The following is a 23138-nucleotide window of genomic DNA, read 5'->3' as shown; positions in this document are numbered from 1 at the left end:
TCATCATAACATCATATACAATGAGTAATCGTACACTACTTCAGATTTTGTATATTTATTACCTTTTTTCAAAATTAAACCCTGTTTTTAATCAAATTCACAAGAATCAAAAGATTTAATTTAGCAGATTAGCTTCAGCCGCCTCTGAGCAAAAGTGTATATAAGTGATTGTTTGTATTGTTTTATTGTTTTGTGTGGAACCATAAAACTAAACCAGCTGAGATCTCACATCTGCTCTGGAAATCCATCACTCCCCTCTACCATCTGCTATTTAGCAAGGTTCCTCCTCACCACAACCACACACTACCACACTTTACATTATAACCTACAATCAGACAGCTGCTGCTGATCTTCAGCCCAAAGTTCTTACCTTCTCAGTGGCCACTGCTGATGGCATAATCCCAACTAGCAGTTTCCATTCGTCTGGATTACTGATGCTGGAGTATCATGTGCAGTGTAATAATGCCATCTGCTGTTCATATGAGGTAAAAATGATTTAACAGAGCAGATTCATTTCAATTCTGTGTCACAACGGCAAACAAACAGAATGTATAGCCATAAGATCATAGTCATACTGTGATTATAGTAATAACACATATGCTTTCTTGGGAACTAGGCGATAATGATCTGGTTGGAACTAATATTTAAAGTAATCTAGGGTTACCGTCTCACTGCGAGATCTTTAACCACAGAGAAGTTAAGAGCTGCAGACAGAATGTTCTAATGCTGATGTCTCAGGAACACAGTGACCTCTGATACAGATTAGATTTATTTCCCATAGTGCAGCACAGTGCACAGTAACACTTAGTTAGTCCCCACTCTGACATTTAAATAAACCCCTGCTCTGGATGTAAACACACCACACAACCACACTAAATCAACAGCAGCGACTCTGTTGCCTCAAAGTGGAGAACTTCTTACACTGTACACATGAAAACACTGTCGGAAAATCTGATTTCTTAAAGAAAAAAACAATTCTGCAAGTGTGTTCTTGAGTGGAAATAGCAAGTACTGCATGTTTCTGATATTTTTAAATTAATTTTAAACATCAGAAAGCTATACCGGACTAAAAACATGCCCCATTCAGTGCCTGTATTGAAATATATATATATATATATATATATATATTCTTTTTTAACACAGGCTGATTAAAACTAAAAGAAATTCAGACTAGAAAAGTCTTCTGCAAGGCACATACATGCTGAGATCAGAATTTGGTGCTGACAGCAAGTTTTTACAGGTCACACTGATACCGATCAGTCAATACTTGAATGCCACAGCATATCTAAATATTGCTGACCACGAGCCACCGTCATACTCACAATTTACCCATCTTCTTCTGGTGACTTCCAGCATGATGATGCAGAATGTCACAAAGCAAATTTTGTCTCAAGCTGGTTTTATAAACAGTCACCAGATCTGAATCCAGTAGAATATATTTTCGTATCTAGTTAAAAGGAAGATTTTTCTGTATGAAAATGGTGGCTCTACATGTTTCCAACATCTCCTGGAATACATATTACAGAGAACTGAAGACATCCTCACCAGTTTATTGTTGCTAAACAGAGTGAGTGTTTAGCATCTACAAATACAACTTTCTATCATTTCTTGGTTTCAGTTCAGCAGCTTATTGCTTGTCAAAACAAAAAAACAATAAAAAAACAAAATCTTTATCAAAGCTGTGGTCACTGTAGTTCCGCATGCATTACAGCTGCATAGCTCTTTACTGACACGCTTGCTCATTTTTAGCAGGGCTATGCCCCCAACTATTTCTGTTACTAGCTATTGTTAATATTCACAAAATGTACCATCGTGAGTGTCATGTGACATTTTCAGCATGTAAATCAGATTTATGTGAACCAAAAGTGCATCTATCCACATGTCAATTTGATGCATAGCTGTTGTGCAATTTTATGATCACAGCGATTCTGTCCTGCATGATATGCACCCTTCCATGTCTAAGTTAGGATGAGATTGAATGTTTTTGGTGATTTGGGTTTTTGAATGTAGGCCATCTGCAATGAATCTTCTCTTTGTTTCTCTCATTCTCAGTATGAATATCACTCACAAGCACTACTACTGCTGAAGTGTTCATTCATTTGGCCGACTACAAATTTCTATAAGGCTGATTACTCCAGATAAAACACACTGGTAACCAACCATTTTAAAGCTCTTCGAAACTGCTGTTTAAACTTCATATTACTGTAGCATCTAGATTAAATCAGTAAGTGTGGGTTAATATAGACACATTTACAGACCACAGGCTGTAAACTATGGTCAAATATATGCAGCATGTTTAATTTAAAACCACCTGTTTTAGGTGGGGGGTAAGTGCCCCCGGGTCAAAGGCTACTTGAACTGAAAAGCAAAAAAACACAAACACTTAGCTTCCCATGGGAAAATGTACACAAATTAAATGAAGTCCATATAATGTAACAGTTTGAACACTGTAACCCTCTGTTAGGTGCCTAGAGAACTAAAAATAACACTAATAAACTTGGATGGGGAGATGTGTTAAGGAAAAACATTTGCACAATACTACATTTTTAGTGTATGTATATATTTTGCACAATACTATATTTTTAGTATATGTATACACACACACACACACACACACACACACACACATATATACAGTTGTGGTCAAAAGTTTACATACACTTGTAAAAAAACATAATGTTATGGCTGTCTTGAGTTTTCAATAAGTTCTACAACTCTTATTTTTCTGTGATAGAGTGATCGGAACACATACATGTTTGTCACAAAAAACAGTCATAAAATTTGGTTCTTTCATAAATTTATTATGGGTCTGCTGAAAATGTCACCAAATCTGCTGGGTCAAAAATATACATACAGCAACAAAATTTGTAAATTTTGGTGATGTAGCGAGTTGTGTCAATCAAATTAGCTTCATGTCATGGCCTCTTCACTTCTTGTAAGTGATTCTGATTGACTACAGCTGTTGACTTCTCATGAGCCCATTTAAATAGGGCTCATTTGACCCAGTGATTAGACTCAGCTACAAAAGCTACAATGGGAAAGTCAAAGGAACTCAGTGTGGATCTGAAAAAGCGAATTATTGACTTGAACAAGTCAGGGAAGTCACTTGGAGCCATTTCAAAGCAGCTACAGGTCCCAAGAGCAACTGTGCAGACAATTATACGCAAGTATAAAGTGCATGGAACAGTTGTGTCACTGCCACGATCAGGAAGAAAACGCAAGCTATCACATGCTGCCGAGAGGAGATTGGTCAGGATGGTCAAGAGTCAACCAAGAATCACCAAGAAGCAGGTCTGCAAGGATTTGGAAGCTGATGGAACACAGGTGTCAGTCTCCACAGTCAAGCGTGTTTTACATCGCCATGGACTGAGAGGCTGCCGTGCAAGAAAGAAGCCCTTGCTCCAGAAAAGGCACCTTAAGACTCGGCTGAAGTTTGCTGCTGATCACATGGACAAAGATAAAACCTTCTGGAGGAAAGTTCTCTGGTCAGACGAAACAAAAATTGAGCTGTTTGGCCACAACACCCAGCAATATGTTTGGAGGAGAAAAGGTGAGGCCTTTAATCCCAGGAACACCATGCCTACTGTCAAGCATGGTGGTGGTAGTATTATGCTCTGGGGATGTTTTGCTGCCAGTGGAACTGGTTCTTTGCAGAAAGTAAATGGGATAATGAAGAAGGAGGATTACCTCCAAATTCTGCAGGAAAACTTAAAACCATCAGCCCGAAGGTTGGGTCTTGGGCGCAGTTGGGTGTTCCAACAAGACAATGACCCAAAACACACATCAAAAGTGGTAAAGGAATGGCTAAACCAGGCTAGAATTAAGGTTTTAGAATGGCCTTCCCAAAGTCCTGACTTAAACCCCATTGAGAACATGTGGACAGTGCTAAAGAAACGGGTTCATGCAAGAAAACCATCACATTTAGCTGAACTGCACCAATTCTGTCAAGAAGAGTGGTCAAACATTCGACCTGAAGCTTGCCAGGAGCTTGTGGATGGCTACCAAAAGCGCCTAGTTGCCGTGAAAATGGCCAAGGGACATGTAACCAAATACTAATGTTGCTGTATGTATATTTTTGACCCAGCAGATTTGGTGACATTTTCAGCAGACCCATAATAAATTTATGAAAGAACCAAATTTTATGACTGTTTTTTGTGACAAACATGTATGTGTTCCGATCACTCTATCACAGAAAAATAAGAGTTGTAGAACTTATTGAAAACTCAAGACAGCCATAACATTATGTTTTTTTACAAGTGTATGTAAACTTTTGACCACAACTGTATATATATATATATATATATATATATATATATATATATATATATATATATATATATATATATATATGTATATAAATGTTGGGCACCCCTGATCATTTTCATGTTTTTCCTTTACAAATCATTAGTTGTTCGGATCAGCAATTTCAGTTAAATATATATCACATAGAAGACGAACACAGTGATATTTGAGAAATGAAATAATGTTCATAGGATTTACAGAAAGTGTGCAGACAACAAAAATCTCTGTTAGCAATAAAACAGATGTATGTGGCTGCAGACAGATTTAAAAAATGGTTGTAATATGGGTTTATTTAAATGAATAGTTTTAAACAATTAGCAAGAAAATGAAGGAATGTTAGACGAGACAGAACCAGAGATCTTACTGTAGAAGGCTCTAATATAACTGAGAAAGCTGTATGAGATACTGTACATATATTGCGGTGCAAGTGCAAATTTTAAATGTGTTTTTCCTGTTTGTTTGTTGTTTGAAACTGAAGTTCTTATCAAGATGTGAGCCAGGCTGTTTCAGGTTGACCAGAGGTTTGCACTTTGCACTTGCATGTGATTGGATGCTAAGTTGGCTTGAGGGTTCTGGGTCAGGGGAGGATAAGATGGTTGGTGTTGTCATGTTGGACGTGCTGTAAGACGATAACATTACAAAGCTGAAATTGTATTTTTACTTGGACAAGAGATTTTTAAGTATGTTCCTGTGGTCTGAGTTTTAGGTTTAGAGCTGCAGGCTCTACTGTTGAATATTATTTGGGATGGTTAGTGCTTCTTGCAGAAGTTCTAATTTAAATATTACAGCCTGGCAATACATGTTAAGGCTTTATAGATAAATAAAGTGGATGGGTTTCTCTTTCGAATGAAGGACCACGTTAGTTTTAAATCTTTGCTGTTTTTTATTGTTTCTCTCAAGAATAAGAGATGAATCAAACTACATAAAGCTCAAGCATTCCCCATGTGCACCCTCAGTCCACTGAGCACGCGAATAGGAGGGGTTAGCCAAGCACATGACTTAGGAAAAGAAAAAAGAAACAACACAACGTTACAAGGGATTGCAGTCCGGGTGGTGATTATGCCTGGTGAAGCCACCAGTAATATGTGGCCCTAGTAACCGTGACAACAAGCCTCATGTAGCCTTCGTAAAGCTCCAGTCTTTCTCAGAACTTCTCACAGGAGTGGACATCCTCTGCCTCCTCCTCAGGCCAGGTCAGCCATGCATCTATCTCAAGAGGACCAAAAGGTGGAGATTGTGCTGAAGGGAAGAGAAGCCACAGCAGCGTCACTGAAAGTAAGTGCAGTCAGTTATTGGAGCAAATCTGCAAACTCATGCCAGCTTGCTTGAAGCACTGCTGCAAGTTAATGCAATTGTTAGATGCTTGTTGTTTTAGCATCACATGTTTTGGCAGATGCTCTCTCCACTGGCTGTGTTTGAAAAGATTTTAGAAGATAACTCTGTTGACTTTCACCCATAGTAAGCCATCTGTGACCTAATGTATGACAGTTTCAGTGTGCAAGACATTTCAGACACCTTAGAGTCATTATTACTCCTAGTAGAGAACTTAAATATACTTTTCAACTACGCTCAACAACTAACCTGCTGAATCTTTGTTATTGACACTTTTGATAAAGTAAGAAAACTGCAGTTCCAGAGTAAAAAATGTGTCTGAAGGATTTTCTAGCATTACAAATAGTGGCTCTGAGTTTCTGCTCACAAATCATTAAAATTGACTTGTTATCTATTTTTGTATTCATTATCCTGCTAGAGTGTGTAAAATACTGTGTTTGTCTAACATGAGAAGTCTCTTAGATTTAACATTAACTTGTTTTCTACCCAAGCCACCAAACATGTAAAACTCAAACAATGCTGAATGTTACCCTCTACCTGACCATACAAGTACAGGACATATGATAAAAAACACTATAATTATTGTAAAAAAAAAAATGTAATTCAAATCACATTACTGGCTTTTGTTGAGATTGTCTTTTGCTAAGCTTTAAGGAATCTCCTTTCTCTGCTCAAGAAATGATGAATAATTACAATGGATAAGTTACATTCAGATAACAGGTCTAATTTTCATACCTTAGGACTTTGGTTACATATAAGTACACAGCCTTAAGGAAATGCAGCTTAGAGTTTATTTTGGAACAAATGTAAAAGTTATCTCAGGGTCTCTGAAGGAATTTCTGCTACAGCCTGTAAAAATGTTCTTTAAGGATTCTTTAGCAATGGATCTATCAGAATTTTGGCAACTGAAGAAAACAAACCAAACAAAGAACAAAACAAGGTTCTTTAAATTGAACAAAAACATATTGTAAATGGGTCTTTAAGTAAACTTAAGTAAAAATGATTTAATAAAGGTTCACATACAGCAGTTATTTTATTCCATTGTTCATTGATTGTTTAAAGGTGTATAACTTATAAGTATTTAATCACTGGGGTAATATATAGTTAAGGCAATCAAACTGCATCAGTGTATAGTGGAAGAGTGAAAGAATCAATAAAATGATTAACTAGCTGTTAATACAAAGTCTATTACCATGGAACCAGCTCAGCAAGGTACAGAGTGACCGTGGTGCTGAGCCAGTATTTCCACAATAAAGGGGTTATGGTCAGTAGAATATTAGACTGCCTCATCTCCATCAGAATTGAATCTGGACCGGTCATCACACACATCATCTTCTGCTATGCCCTGTAAACTGGGTGCACCGAGGCGAAGAAAGATGAGTTTTGGGAGAAGCTTGACGCTCATCTGAGGGTGACCGACCCGGACCTTTACATTCTTCTTGGAGGAGACCTCAATGGTCATGTAGGATCAGAGACGGATATGTACAATGTCATGGTGTGCACGGTCTTGACGTGCGAAACGATTGCGAAGGATGCCGAATCCTGGACTGCACAGAAGTCCACAACCTAACATTGGCAAACATGCTTTTTTTTTAAGAGGAGGCCAACCCACACGACCACCTACACAAGCTGGGCCATTTGACAAGATGTCAAACTAGTGACAAATGCAAAGGTGATGCCCTCAGTGAGCGTGGCCCCTCAGTATCGCCTGCTCCTTCTCAACATGCAGATAAACCACCACCAGCTGGGGAAACCCCCAATGACCAGAACAAATCAAGTGGTGGAATATGACTGACCATAAGGAAGAAATGGCCGATGCACTAGAGACTTTTAAGGTCAACCTGGAAAAAACGTGAAGCAGATATGGAACAAAGCCATGGCAGCAGCAGGGATAGTGGGGAAAACGAAGCCAGGGCTGCCGCAAAAAGACGGCAATATCAGGACCTCTGCCACCAGCTGGACACGCAGACCAAACCAAGGCCTGCCACCGATCCAAGCAAGACATCGGCCACTTTGTGCAAATTAAAGATCCCAATGGTCAGGTCCTGCATGATCCACCAGCAATTCTCCAACATTGGTCTGATTACTAACATCATCAACCAATAATTCCCGCACCCACCAATCGCAGGTGCTAAACCCACCCTCAGGCCTCTGGAGTGAAGGGAACAGAGTTTCTCACTGTACTTTTTAACTGCACCATCACCGAGAAGAAGCCGCCCCTGGACATCCAGTGCTGGATGTCCAGAGGGGCAAGGGGGATGTCACCGAGTGTGCCAACTACCGGCTGATCCGATTGCTGCGTCATGCGATAAGGATCTTTGAGTGAAGAGTCGTCACCATCATGCCGAACCAGTGCGGCTTAGTCAAGGGTGCGGCCCCACCAACGTCATCCATGCTGCCTGGTTGCTCATGGAAAAGCACCAGGAGAAGAAGAAGATGGTGCATATGATGTTCCTGTATTAGGAAAAGGTATTTGACAGGGTCCCCCATAACTTCATCTTGTGAGCACAAGTGGAGTGGACCCAACTTCTTTACCGCAATGTCACAAGCGTAGTCCTATGCTCCACCAGAACCTTGCTGCCCTTCAACATCACTGTAGGTGTTCACCAGGGCTCAGCCCTCTCACCTCTGCTGTTCATCCTTTGCATGGACACAGCGACGGCTAACCTGCAGTCCCCACATCCCTGGATGGTCTTCTATGTCGACAATGTCTCCCTCCCGCCAAAGCTGACTCCCAGCCAGCCCTCCAATGTCAAACTCATGCATGGAAAACCCGATTGGACGAAAATGGCATGTGGTTAAACCTAAAGAAGACCAAATACCTCAAATGCGCCCCCCAAACCAACGGCAGCATCCAAATCCACAAACAGGACCTCCCGAAGGTCACCCAGTTCTAATACCTTGTCTCAATGGTTTTTGCAGGCTGCAACATGGTCCCCGATGCACAGGCCTGGGCGAATGTGGCATGGCTCAAGTGGAGACAAGTGACTGGCATCCTATGTGAAAAGAAAATGTGATGACACCTTAAGGCAAAAGTATATAAGACCTTTGTGCACCTGGTAGCGCTTTATGGTGGCCCACGTCTAAGAAACATAAACAAATCCTCCATGCAATGGAAATGAGGGTCACTCGCTGTTCAACCATGTTTCCAACGTAAGAGATGGATGAAAACAGCACTGATCACAGAAAAGATGAGGGAGACCAGACTTTGATAGTATGGTCATGACATGCACAACGACAAGGGTTTTGTCGTAAGGACCGCAATGTGCCTGGAAGTTGATGGCCGCCATCCACTGAGAAGACTGAAGAAACACTGGATGGATATGATTGCCGAGGAAGAGCAAACTTCGTCCCTGAAGATGTGTACAATCGATCCTTTTGGAAGACACGGAGCAAAGCGGACCCTGCGAACCCGCTGGGAAAGAAGAAGACATACACACATACACCTACATATGTATGTACACACACATACATATGCATACATACATACACTTGTACAAAAATAGAAAAATCATGTCTACTTAAAATAGTAGGAATGTACTGGAGATAAAATTAATGTTTTAATCATGCTAGTATCGATCTAATACCAACATATAGTATATAGTAGGAGTTTAGAGGCTGTTATTTCTGCAAAAGGAGGATCTACTAAATATTGATGTAATTTTCTGTTAGGGTGCCCAAATTTATGCACCTGCCTAATTTTGTTTAAAGAATTATTGCACACTTTCTGTAAATCCTATAGACTTCATTTCACTTCTCAAATATCACTGTGTTTATCTGGTATATGATATATTTAACTAAAATTGCTGATTCAAACAACCAATGATTTCTAAAGGAAAATCATGAAAATGATCATATATATATATATATATATATATATATATTACTCATTCCCCTATCTAGAGAGCGCTGCATTTTGTTTTGTTTTGTTTTGTCTTACTGACTGCGTGTTCACACTGTGAAGATACACCAGCAGCTCATTTCACAACACTAAATATCAATCAATCCACCTTTATTTTTACTCAGGATTACATCGAGGGAGACTCTCATTTACAATGCCGACTAGCATTTACAGTTTAAAAGGGATTTAAAATATTTAATAAGAAATGAGAAATAATAATGAATAAAATAGTAAAAAAAAAATCAAAGAATACAAATTGTAAATCAACATTTAATATATAAATATATTAGATTAAAAAATAGATAAAATAGATAAAGAAAAAAAAAATATATATATATTCGTGAAAAGAAAACAATAGGAAATTTTTAAAAGACCATAAAAAATTGGCACATGATAAAATAATTTATAAAATATTAAATGATAATAAAAGATAATAACAGTAAAATGGTGGTTATAGTGTGTTTTATACCCTTGCTTTGCTTCTTGAACTACACTTGATCTCACCTTATTTAATAAAACGTCTTTTTTTTTTTTGGACGAGACTTTAATTAATGAATTAATATATGTAAGATTTTTATTAAGTCTGTGTACTGAACATAAATATAAATCATTATGAATGATAAAAAAAAGAAATAAATAATAACATAGTTAACGAGTTGTCCCCCTGTCACAGGGGGACGTAGGGCCCTCGCACAACAGCGCAAATCGTACCGGGCCAAACCGAGAAACCGGTAGAAGTAATTTTGAGGTCTTATTGAGTGTGCCAATTTTCAAGAGTTTTCTATCCTGTTAAACACGTGAAATATCCATTTAAAATACAGGTGGCGCTATGGCGCTGTTAAAATACGTGTATTTGAAATTCTAATTCTACATCAAACAACAGCCTTAGATAAGCAGGCTGGTCAAATTTTGTGAGTTTTTCTCCGTTATAACCTCCTCAAAACACCTGGCATTACCTAGGTTTTCACCTCCTGTTTTGATGTGGGATCTCAAAAATTCAACCATCTGCCATTTCGTCCTCGTTTGAGATATCGACTATTCCTTCACAATTTATCATCAGATATGTTCAATGTTTATTTTTACCAAATACCAAGAGAATTCATCAAATTTGCTAGGAGTAGTTTGACAATGTACACAAAAAATGTGTGTAAAATGCAGATATTTCAAAATGGCCGACTTCCTGTTGGGCGGAGTCAGTCCTACCAATGCTGAAAATGTGTGTAATGATGTCTTTTGTGTTTTTGCCAAGTTTCATGAATTTTCAATAATCTGTTTTCTGACCGTGTCATGGTTTCACTTTGGTTTAGTGTTGCGTCTCTAGTGACTCAATTGCTCGCCATTGGGTCACCGTTTTACCGATCAACTAATCCTTTAGAAATTATCATCAAATATGTCTGTTGTTCATTTACAGCGAAATAAGAGGTAATCTGACAAAGACTTTAGGAGCAGTTTGAATGAGTTTGTGAAAAATGTGTAAAAATATTACAAATTCCAATATGGCCGACTTCCTGTGGGGCGGAGCTAATACAAGCCAATTGCAAATATGTGCAGGGTCATACTATCTACGATCCTACCAAAATTTGAGAAGATTAGACAAATTTTGACACATCCACAGCTAATTTATTAAACGAACCAATTAGGGGGCGCTGTAGAGTCCGCTAGCTATACATGAAAAAATTGTCAAAAAATTTGTAAAGTGTTTTTAGGTCTTATGCAATCTGTCAATTTTCAAGAGGTTTTGAGCATTCCCGTAATGTCAAATATGCATTGAAACCTAGGTGGCGCTATAGAGCCAATGAAATACGTATATATGAAATTTTAATTTCAGATCAAAGTACTGCTTAAATCAAGCAGGCCTGTAAATTTTTGAGAGTTTTCATCCTTTTTAACCTCCTCAAACACCTACCAACACCAGAATGTATTCACTTCCTGTTTTAACGGGGCATCTCAAGCAATTCAACTGTCCGCCATTTCGTCCTCGTTTAAGATATCGACTATTCCTTCGCAATTTATCATCAGGTGTGTTAGTAGTTTATTACTGACAAATATCAAGAGTATTCAACAAATTCCCTAGGAGGAGTTCGACAAAGTATGCAAAAAATGTGTGTAAAATGCACATATTTCAAAATGGCCGACTTCCTGTTGGGCGGAGTCAATCATTCCAATACTAAAAACGTGTCTTATGATGTCTCTTGTGTTTTTACCAAGTTTCATGATTTTACAATAATCTGTTTTATGACTGTGTCATGGTTTCACTTTGGTCTAGTGTTGCGTCTCCATTAAATTAATTGCCTGCCATTACGTCATCGTTTCAGCTATCGACTATTCCTTCGCAATTTATCACCATGTATGTCTGGGGACTATCCACTGACAATTTAGAGGTAATCTGACAAAGACTCTAGGAGGAGTTCGAATGAGTTTGTGAAAAATATGTAAAAATTCCACAAATTCCAAAATGGCCGACTTCCTGTTGGGCGGAGCTAATGCATTCCGATTGCTAATATGTGCAGAATCATATTGTCTATGTTTCTGTCAAAAATCGAGAATATCTGAGAATTTTTGAGAAGGCCACGGCTAATTTATTAGCCGAACCAAATAGGGGGCGCTGTAGAGTCATCTAGCTACACACGACAAAAATGACAATATATATCTAAGTCACTTCGAGGCCTTATTGAATCTGCCAATTATCAAGAGGCTGAGCGCTTTCCAAAAATGTCATACGAAATAGGTGGCGCTAGAGAGCTGATGAAACACGAATATACAAAATTTTAATTTACGGTGAAAGTTTGGCCTAAGCCAAATAGCTCTGTAAAATTTTAGGAGTTTTCAAACATCCTAACCCCTCCGAAACTCAGCGGGAAACTTTTTATTTTGCAACTTCCTGTCAAAATGGACGACTTCCTATTGGGCCAAGTGATTCTTGTTCTTTATGAAGAGGTCAATGAGTGTACCAAAGTTGGTGCACATTGGACAAACTTCATCCCAGCCAATGCCGACGTTTGGGGGCGCTATGGAGCTCCTGAACCACGCCCATGTCAATGCTCTATGGAACTTTTACATTTTCACCACGTTTGAGGCCTGTGCCAAAATACGTGAGTTTTCCCATATCAGAAATGCCTCAAAAATGAGCGAAAGGGTCAAGAAGCGTAATAATAATAATAATAATAATAATAATAATAATAATAATAATAATAAACGGACCAAAAACAATAGGGCTTTGCACCTCCGGTGCAGGCTTCGCCTGCGCCTTCGGTGCTCGGGCCCTAATAATAACATAGTTACTAGTTTATTTTATAGTTAATTCCTGTTGACTGTTGTCCTGGTTTTAATCGGTCAGTGGCGCACCTGTGTTTCCCGCCGCCAAAATAGAAACAAGCCAGAAATTTACGCACGTCACTTTCAGTCTACCACATCCATCAGCATTAATGTATTCCTAAACTCTGATGCTATTTTAACCACATGTGTGCAAGGCGTGAAAATAGACTGTTGATGGGGTGTAAGATAGCAACGCAGCCTTTCACAGGGTGTACAATAGGGCCCTTACACTTAATCTACAGACATTGCCTGAATGTGCATTTAGTTTCATGGAACACTAAAACAATAAAATTTAGTAAGTGTTTTTGCTGCCCAGGTGTTCCCTAAAACACGTTTAATAGCTACACTGTGTTTAATTCCTAGGTTTTACCTGTGAAGAATGCATTAAGTGGAGTTATATAACTTAATTTTGGGAGTTTGATCCACGCCCTTACTCCTCCCATTCTCGGACCTATATAACCCGTCACTTCCTGCGTGTGAAGACTGCATTAACAGTTCAAAAGGGATAAAGCAGCAATGCAAAAATCTGAGATTTGTCTGTTTGAGAAAAGCACTGATTTAAAAGCTGTCAGTACTTTCAGAGGAGACTGTATAGTGTACCAAAAATGACCCGCTGACCTCATACTATAAGTTTACCTGGTGTAATGGATAAATCAGATCAATAGCATATGTAAACTAAAAGGCAGCTACTCTGAAGAAGTGGGGGATCTTCTACAGTTGGGAATTTATTTCCTTCTTTCCACACTTCACTGCTGAGCATCCAGAAACAAACTGTGTTTGATTTCTGTTAAAGTGACCACTAGAGGTCAGAACTGGCCAACATTTGTCGTGGGTTGGTGCTTCACACAGAGCTTTTCAGAGTCAGCTTTATATGGTTTGCCTTTTTTGTGTCAATTATAAAATCTTACAAAAATAATATGAACATACGGTGACTGTGATAGAAGCAACAATCATAAGCCAAGGTTTTGGCTTCTCTCCTTCAGGCAACATGTAACAGCAAGGTCATATCTAGCATGTGAACATCTGGACAAACACAACAACAGTTTGGACATGGCCTGCTGTTGTGCTTCAGTGAGGCTTAAGGTTTAAAATAATAAATATCAGCTGTGTGAAGGGAATCCTACTGTGTGGTGGGCAGATCTGTGATTTCCTGCTCCAGCTTCCTGCTGTGCATTCTCTAGGTACAGTCATCTGGGCACATGATAAAAACTTGGAGCTGAAGTAATTAATGGACTTGTTCTTAATTAGTCAGGATCCAGCTGGGCCTTCAGAACATGGAGTCCATGGAGAGCAGAGTAGTTTAACTTGTTTTTGTCTAAGATACTTGCTTTTTAATTTATTAAACATTATGGAGATATTTATTTTTTAGTCATTCATTGACTGGTTCTGTAATTAATAAAAGGTAACATTTACCAACGGTTAAAAATACATATGAAACAACAAAACTGATTTTTTTCTTTTGTACAGTTTTTTTTCAGCTCTGCGAAATATGAAAGACAAATATAAAAGTGTCATTTCACCGAATAGGGGCCATTTGCTTGTTGTAACTCTTCCAAATTAAACTCAATTATTTTTCTTTTTTCAAATCTGAATTTAATAACACATATATTTAGCTATTTAAAAATGTACCAGTTAATCTCAGCCAGCTTTACTTAATCTTTTGCAAGGTTTCTAAGCTGAACATTTTTCTCAATCCTGTTACCAAAACTCATGTGACATTTAAAATTCATGTTTAAAAGCAAATCCTTTAATTTCTTTAATTTGCTCTCAAGAAAGTCTTTATTTTAAATAAATGGTTGACTGCATGTTCAAATAATTGATATGTATGACCAAAAAATCACTATACGTGCATGAACATTGTGTTTTTCTAAAATTTACAATGTCATTTTTATCTTTTCAAGAAAACCTAAACATGAAATTGATCAAATTTATTATCTTGTAATTTATTAAACAAATAGATAATTGATTAACTAAACAAAATTTCCAAAAAAGTGGTTTACACTAACGAATATTCACAATAATAAATCAATAGACCAGACAAAATTACTTTTACACTCACTCCTGTTACTGAAACTCACTCCTGTTACTTTTTATGTTATGTGTAACAGGAATAAAAGTAACAGTAATGTGTTTTTAGCATAAAATTAGCAAAAACAATGAAAAATTGCTAAATGGAGGGCACTGAATACATTTTAGAGAATTTCCAAAATTGTATATTTTAAAAATAAACAAATAAGATCTAAGAATTAATTTAGGTATCAGGACAACGTGTTGAAATTGACCTTAGTCAGTTAGAATAAAATCAAATATACAGAAAAACAAATGAGGAAACTTAGTTTTGGGCTTCCTGTGGTCTTCAGAAGAACCAGCTGATGTCACTTCCTGTTGTAGATGTGACTTGTAGAATGTTCCAAAATGTTTTGATGTGGTAATGTGTTACGGTAACAGGCATGAATAAAACCCAGGGACACAATTAAAGTGTATTTTAACTTAAATATTATGGATTTTTTAAATCAATGGACAACAAGGCAAAAAAAAAATATCTGAAGGATTTTAATTGTTATATTTCATGGTAAAGTTTATAGTTAGAGAGTGGGGACAGGTAACAAATGCTATTTTATTCAGTGTTCAATTTAGATTTTATTAATGTTTTTAATTACATATCTTACTTTTGCAATTATGCCAATGTACAAGATGCTATGCTTAGTAATATAATATATTTAAAAGTTATTTTGTGTGCACATTTATACATGGAATTTAACGAAATTACAGAAACGGCACCGATTGGGTGGATGTTGTTAACATTTTCCAGATTGTGGGATAATTTCTTTTCACTTTTTGCCAGTAGGTGGCAGTACAGCCTAAGTAGTTTTGCTTACACAACGCGTGTGTAACTGAGTACTGAACTAATAATGAAGATGCACGTGTGTGGGGGTGTGAAAGGGTGGAGGGCACGGTTTGTGAATTATCGTTCTAATACCACAAGGCTTTATTTCTTTTTTCTTTGAGCAAACGAAGAACAGACAAGTTAACACTGCATAACTGCCCCTCAGAAAGCTGACTTTTCACCTCAATCGCCATGAATCAAACTTCACGTCACTAAGCGGACCACAAACGTCTGCTTGGTGAAACATCTGTTGTCACTCTCAAAAGATGCTGATTCCGTTGGGAGATAAAGCAGAAGAGAACACGCACAGAGAACACTCTCTTAAATGCCGTCCCCTGAGACTTGAATTTCCGTGCCTGACCTCTCTGAACATGAGTCACCAGTTTCTGGTAGGCTATCATGTTTTCTCAGTGAGCAATGCTGGTCTGGATTAGCATCATATCAGTTTTTCACTGAATAACTGTTGGGTGATTGGGAATTGCATTGGTCATGCATAGTGAAGGAATGGGTGGCACAGAAACAAATAAAGAGGCCTGACTCAAAACAGAAACAGAAGGACTTGGAAAAAGAGAGAAGCAAATGACAAATATGCAGATAAGGATGAAATGGTTAAGTGACTCAGAGAAACCATCTAGGTTAATTTTGTTCAAGCTAACATGACTATTAATGTGAAAACATGATTTTGGGTGATTTTAGCACAATTTTATCCCCTGTATGTTTGAATCATTAAGAAAAGAATTCTACTTGTAGTGCTGCTTATCCTATTAATGCTGTTCATGGCATGTGTTTATTCTTTCTTATCACAGATATCAGATGGCAGCCACACCGTCATGACAGATCCCCGTTCGGACAGCTTGGAAGAGGGTCTAAACCAGAGGCCTCAAGGTGGCCTGATATACTCCATTAATGACCGGCCACCCTGGTACCTCTGTGTTCTCCTGGGTTTTCAGGTAAGCACAGGTCTTTTCTGTTGTTTGTAAAAGCCAATAGATTTCTGTAAGAGAGATTAGAACCTCCACCAGGATTGAGAGGTCAGTTTATTAAAAACACCTTCATGAAACTATTTATCATACGTTGTAAATTGTCTCCCTATCACATTACATCAGGAACTTCTCTCCACTCAGATGTCTTTTAAACCTGACCCAATACACCTGGTCCACTTAGAACCAGAAGCATCTGAATACTTGTGCAAGGTGTGTTAGATTATGGTTGGAATGAAAATCTGTGGGAGGGTTGCTTCCCAAGAATGTGGTCAGAGATATGTTTTCCAAGATCTCTCGATGAACTACTGCGGTGGCTTGGGCAGCTGGAATGCTGCTGCCGTACCTGGCGGAGATCAAAGTCAAGAATGTCTCAAAGAAAAGAAAGTTCTTGTGAAAGCGCTAAAGGCTCAAACTACACTGCAGGTCATATACTGTAGGTTAGGGCAATACTGGAACCTATCCAGCCTCATGTTCGGTGTCGAATAAAAAGGTTTTTAGATTGAGATCAGTTACTGAGAACATTTCTGACCTTAGTCACTGTCCCTGTGCTTAGTTCCAAAAGCTTCCTCATTTAATGAGTTCAGAGCCATAGCATTTACCTTAGTTGCTTAGAAATCCTTTAAGCACATTTCCCTTCATCATCTCAAAGTACATAAAGCTTCACTATTTGACTCATTATCAGTTCACTAATCGAGCCAACCGATCAGTTAATGCTGTCATATTCTTCGACTTTTCTTAGCATTTACAGTTTTTCTCAGTCATTTCGATGCATTTCTCAGATCAGAATTTATATTTGCACCACAGTGTGGGCATTTCAACACTTTGTACAAACAGCACCACATAATGGATGGGCATCTTATGCCTGTACCTCACCCACAATCATCAGAATAAAGAGTTGTTTAGTCATTGATTATAAGTAAAAATAATTATTCTGCAAGTTTTTTTGTATCTAATGAAAATGCTTTAAAATTGAAAATACTTTTAAAATGCTGCATATTGTCCCATAAATCATAAATCTGTTCTAACAGTAGAAAATTACACCATTTATGAGGTCCTGAACATACGAAACTGGACAGAATTCACATTTATGATTTTACTGTTTATACAGTAATTTATTGACAGATTATTTAGTTGTAATAGAAAAACAGACAAGACTGTCAGAACACTGCACTTTGTCAGGTTGAAGCCAGCCTCATTCAGATATATGAATTTGTCATATAGTTAATTTGTTATTAAGTGATTTGTTATATCCTAGAAGATACAAAAATCCTTTTATGAATTAGATTCATTTTAATTTGAACAGAATGCAGTTATGTTCTTTGTGAAAGTCACAACAATTGTATACAGGTCACAGTTACTGTACTGAATATCATTTAATGCCAGTCAAGCATTACATTATGACCTCCTTCTTGTTTTTACATCCATTAATCCCTTTTTTGCTTCACTGATCATATTGGAGCACTTTGTAGTTCTATAATATAGATTTTAAACACTTTCAGTGGTCTGTGTTGTGCTTGAGGAGGTTGGTCAGAGCAAGGTACACATACTGTGTGAGCAATATGTGTAGCTGCGTCTGCATGTGGCCTGCATGGAGATAAGTCATGATCACAGATACAAATCATGGATGTCTGTCTGTTTATAGGAGCTTCTACACAGTGAAAAGCTGCACATTCCAACAACTATACAAAAGAACAACAAGAAGCATCACATTTTACAATAGCATTTTACAGATGCATTTCTCAAATCAGAAATAATATTCACACCACAGTGTGGGCATTTCTCAATAGGGTTTGTACAAAATTACACATTACTGATTATGAGAGCCTGACTGCGAGAAATAAAACAGAAATCACCTTTATGATTTTACAGCTTATATAGTAATGTATTGACAGACCATGTCATATATGCACAGCTCTGGAAAAACAAAATATCCACTTCAAAATGATCAGTTTCTGAGATGAGAAAAGACAAATGGTAAAAATCATAAAACGATACAGTGCTTTCAAACCTTAAACCTTATTCATTTAGAAACAACAATGCTAATGTTTTAAGAGTTCAGGAACCTATATTTAGTGTAATGACCCTGAATTTTTATCACAGCTTCCATGCATCTTGGCAAGCTCTCCACAAGTCTTTCACACTGCTTTTGGGTGACCTTATTTCACTCCTGGCACAAAAATTCAAGCAGTTCAGCTTTGTTTGAAGGCTTGTGACCAACCTACATCTTACATGATTAAATTCTAGAGGTTTTCAGTGGGGTTATGGTCTGGAGATTGACCGTCAATTTATTTGAATGTCAGTCAGAAACCACAGGATGACATCAAGACACCTATAAAAAGAAGTGCAAATGGCAGCTGGGGTGAAGTGCATGGAAAGAACAGTTCAAAACAATCTCTTAGAAGCATTACTCACTAGAAAAAGGACTTTATTCAGTCAGAAGCAAAGTTTGCAAAATATCATAAGAACTGGACATTAGAGGACTGGAGTAAGAGCATTTTTCTGACTAGTCCAATTTTCAGCTTTGTTCAACACCTGGCCATCAAATGCCACACAGCTAGATCCATTAAGGTGTGGATAAAGGACCACCACCAGATTAAGACAGTGTTATGTCCAGCACTGTCTCTAGCCCTGAACCCCATTGAAAATCTATGAAATATAATCAAGGAGAAGATAGATGGTCACAAGCCATTAAACAAAGCTGAACTGCTTGAATTGTTGAGTGAGGAGTGGCATAAGGTCACCCAAAAGCAGTGTGAAAATTTGGTGGAGAGCATGCAGAGACAAATGAAAGCTGTGATTAAATATCTGGGTTATTCTACCAATTATTGATTCTGAACTCCTTAAATAAAACTTTAGTATTGTTGATGTTTCTAAATGAATATAAACATGTTTTCTTTGCATTATTTAAGGTTTGAAAGCACTATGTATATATACAGTGCCTTACAAAAGTATTCGGCCGCCTTAACCTTTTCAAACTTTTGCCACATTTTAGGCCTAAAACATAAAGATATGAAACTGTATTTTTGTGAAGAATCAACTACAAGTGGGACATAATTGTGAAGTGGAGTGAAATTTATTGGATTTTTTCAACATTTTTAGAAAAAAAAAAACTGAAAAGTGGGACGAGCAATATTATTCCCATTGCGTTAATACCCACCATCTTTTGCTGCGATTACAGCTGCAAGTCGCTTGGGGTTTGTCTCTATCAGGTTTGCACTTCAAGAGACTGAAATTTTTGCCCATTCTTCCTTGTAAAACAGCTGGAGCTCAGTGAGGTTGGATGGAGAGGGTTTGTGGACAGCAGTTTTCAGCTCTTTCCACAGATTCTCCATTGGATTTAGGTCTGGACTTTGACTTGGCCATTCTAACACCTGGATACATTTATTTGTGAACCATTCTATTGTAGATTTTGCTTTATGTTATGGATCGTGTAAAACAGCTTTACAGAGAAAAACAATTCCACGCCTCTTATGAGCAGCACCACAGAGATGCCAATTTTATGGTGACACAGTGGCAAGGAAAAAACTCCCTTTAAGAGGAAGAAACCTTGGAAGGAACCAAGACTCAGTCAGAGGAACCCATCCTATTCGGGTTGACCCGAAAAGCAGGCCCAAACCATGATGCTGCCACCTCCATTTTCATTTTGGGTATCGTGTGTTCAGGGTGATGAGCTGTGTTACTTTTTAGCCACACCTCAGCTATAGCTCTGTGCAGTTCATTCAGAGTGATCATGGGCCTCTTGGCTGCATCTCTGATCAGTCTTCTTCTTGTTTGAGCTGAAAGTTTTGAGGGACAGCGTAGTCTTGGTAGATTTGCATTTGTCTGATACTCCTTCCATTTCAATATGATCGCTCGCACAGTGCTCCTTGACTTGTTTAAAGCTCGGGAAATCTTTTTGTATCCAAACAGTATCTCGAACCTGCCTGGTGTGTCCCTTGGTCTTCATGATGCAAGGGGGCCGAATAGAGAGAGAGAGAGAGAGAGTGTGTGTGAGAAAGAGTCAGAGAGAGAGGAAGAGTGTGTGCAAGAGAGAGAGACATTGACAGACCGAAAGAATAAGAGAGAGACAGTGTGTGTGTGTGTGCATGTGTGTGAGAGAGAAAGAGAGTGGGAGACTAAGTGTGTGAAAGATGGAAAGAGAAAGAGCAGACAGATTTGTGCTCAAATCATATTTAATATGTAACAGAAATTGAACCTGTGTGACAAACTGAAGCATCTTTAATGAGGTAAATTGCACATATGTAGGTCATCCAGCATGTGCATGTAATTTTACTGAGGTAATTCCTTTTAAAGAGAATGGTTACTAAATGTGACATTAAGCCTGAGTAAATATGACTTGGTCCAGATTCAGTATAAAATAATGAAGCAACACACTAACAAGAGCAGTCTAAATGTTAGAAAAAAGACAGGTACCCAAGGACTCAATTTCAGCTCATCAAAATGAAACTATCCAGAGCAGAAGCTACACAAGTCATTGAGAAGCTCCAGCAGGACTCATTTTATGCTCCAGCTCCTTTCTTGGAGTAACAAACCACTGATGTAGCCAATGAGTTTTAAAAAACATGTTTAAATCCAGGCGTTATCCCATAACCATTACTGCAGTTAGGAAGTTGTTACTGACCTGTTTCGGGTACTTATTACATATGTATTTTATATACATGTGTATATATTTCCATATTGTAGCTGCGTTCCTTTTATTCACCAGCTCAGAGTTCCAGCGCTCAGATTTTAAAACATGGCGGATGGAGTGGGCAGTGTGGAGGAAATTCTGTAAAAATGAAAATACTGTTTTCCAGCATTAGCAGATTTACTGGCTAAACTAAACACATGAGCCTGATTTATGAGTACCATCATGGCAAGCTAAGCTAACCCCTGCTAGCATGCTAATCTAACCCGCTGGTGTGCTAGCAGTGTCCGGCTGTCGTACAGTGTCAAAGATTTAGTTGTTAGACAGAATCACTGTAGATTAATCTGTTACTGAGTGATTTAATGTAGTCCCTGTTAACGCTGTTACTCATTACTAACATATTATTTATTATATTATTGTGTCCAATTATCTGAATATCTACGTATTAAGTATTTCTTAACATGTAATATCTTAGCATGCCAAAAAATGTCATTTAGTGTTTTTTAAGTTAATGTTGAAGATTTAGACTTAAGAATCTAGTGTCATGGAACACATAAAATATGGTGGGTATTTCTAGCTGCACAATGATATGATGTGATGTGATGTGATGTAATGTGATGTGATGTGATATGATATGATCATCAGAGTACTAGCTATCTAGTTTAGCTTGACTATGTTTGCACAAGGGGCTACACATTGATCTTGAATGACAGGTGGGATTTGGACATTGTATGTTTTATTAGTACAATTATAATTGAATGTATGGAAATGTATGTAATGTATAGAATGTATCTCGCAGCTGTGCCACAATGTGGCACAAAGCACAGATATAACAAGCATTTTGCAATATTCACCTGGAAGAGTAGAGGGTGTGAGATATGGAAATTAATTTATTGCAATGGATATTATTATTATTATTATTATTATTATTATTGCCTGCTACATGTAAAAGAGGGTATGGAATACAGTCACTAACCATTCTAAAGCTATTATACAGATGTTACAAATTGGAAATTATTAAGAAACACACTAAAATTCATTAAAAATGAATTTCCTGAAATATAAAATGTATTATAATTCATTAAATATAAACAGTGTCATCCAAAAGTATTGGAACAGTGGGACCAATTCATTTATTTCTGGTGTATCTCGAGATTATTAACAGATTAAATATTAACTACCTTCATGCAACTCGTTCATGCCCATTAATCCTAGTTTTATTACTTTAACTTCTTGCTTAATTTCACAGAATGCTACATTCCTAAAGGTTTAGCCACCCCAGCTCTAAAGGTTTATAATTCTGAATGGTCTGTATTCACCCTCTGTTGCTTTTCCCCCGAATTCCGCTTTTTCCTTACTGGTTACAACTTTGTGCCTTTATAGTATACGCTCATAAATGTCCTCTCTGTGTAGAATAATCACCAGATTCCAGTTTAAAGGCTCGTCATAATAACAACCCATATTATCCTAGCTTGTTTTCTAACCCAGCCGTATGCCTGCTTCTTAAAGGCATTTCTAAAGTGCTCCTCAATCCACTGATAAAAGGTTGCAAATTACACTGACTATTTCACATACAATGATTTAAATTTCATGAAACAGGTTTTCTACTTCCTACACTGTGAATGAGGCAGCCTTGTAATGGTTTTACGGGTTAATGTGTTCGGGCAAATTTACAATCTACACCGTATCCTTCGATGGGTAGAAGGGTCTTATGCCTTTTTTCTGTTTTTCTTTATCATTCAAAAATAATTAAAATCTCAACAATTTTGCTCCTACTCTTCCATAGCTCCC

General features: G+C 37.7%; 1 protein-coding gene across 1 annotated transcript in view; it reads left to right on the top strand.

The window, feature by feature from the left end:
• Positions 1-5142: 5142 nt before the first annotated feature.
• Positions 5143-23138, top strand: part of si:dkey-106n21.1 (solute carrier family 23 member 2) — a 58656-nt gene continuing 40660 nt past the window's right edge. Inside the window, exons 1-2 of the mRNA XM_022683569.2 lie at positions 5143-5577; positions 16544-16687. Coding sequence (XP_022539290.2) covers positions 5503-5577; positions 16544-16687 — 219 coding nt within the window. The 5' untranslated portion in view covers positions 5143-5502. The remainder of the gene's footprint in view (positions 5578-16543; positions 16688-23138) is intronic.

Source organism: Astyanax mexicanus, chromosome 10 (assembly GCF_023375975.1).
Source record: "Astyanax mexicanus isolate ESR-SI-001 chromosome 10, AstMex3_surface, whole genome shotgun sequence".
Classification (NCBI taxonomy): Eukaryota; Metazoa; Chordata; class Actinopteri; order Characiformes; family Acestrorhamphidae; genus Astyanax; species Astyanax mexicanus.
Note: the sequence above shows the minus strand (reverse complement) of the source record. Positions and strands in the feature narration are given on the sequence as shown.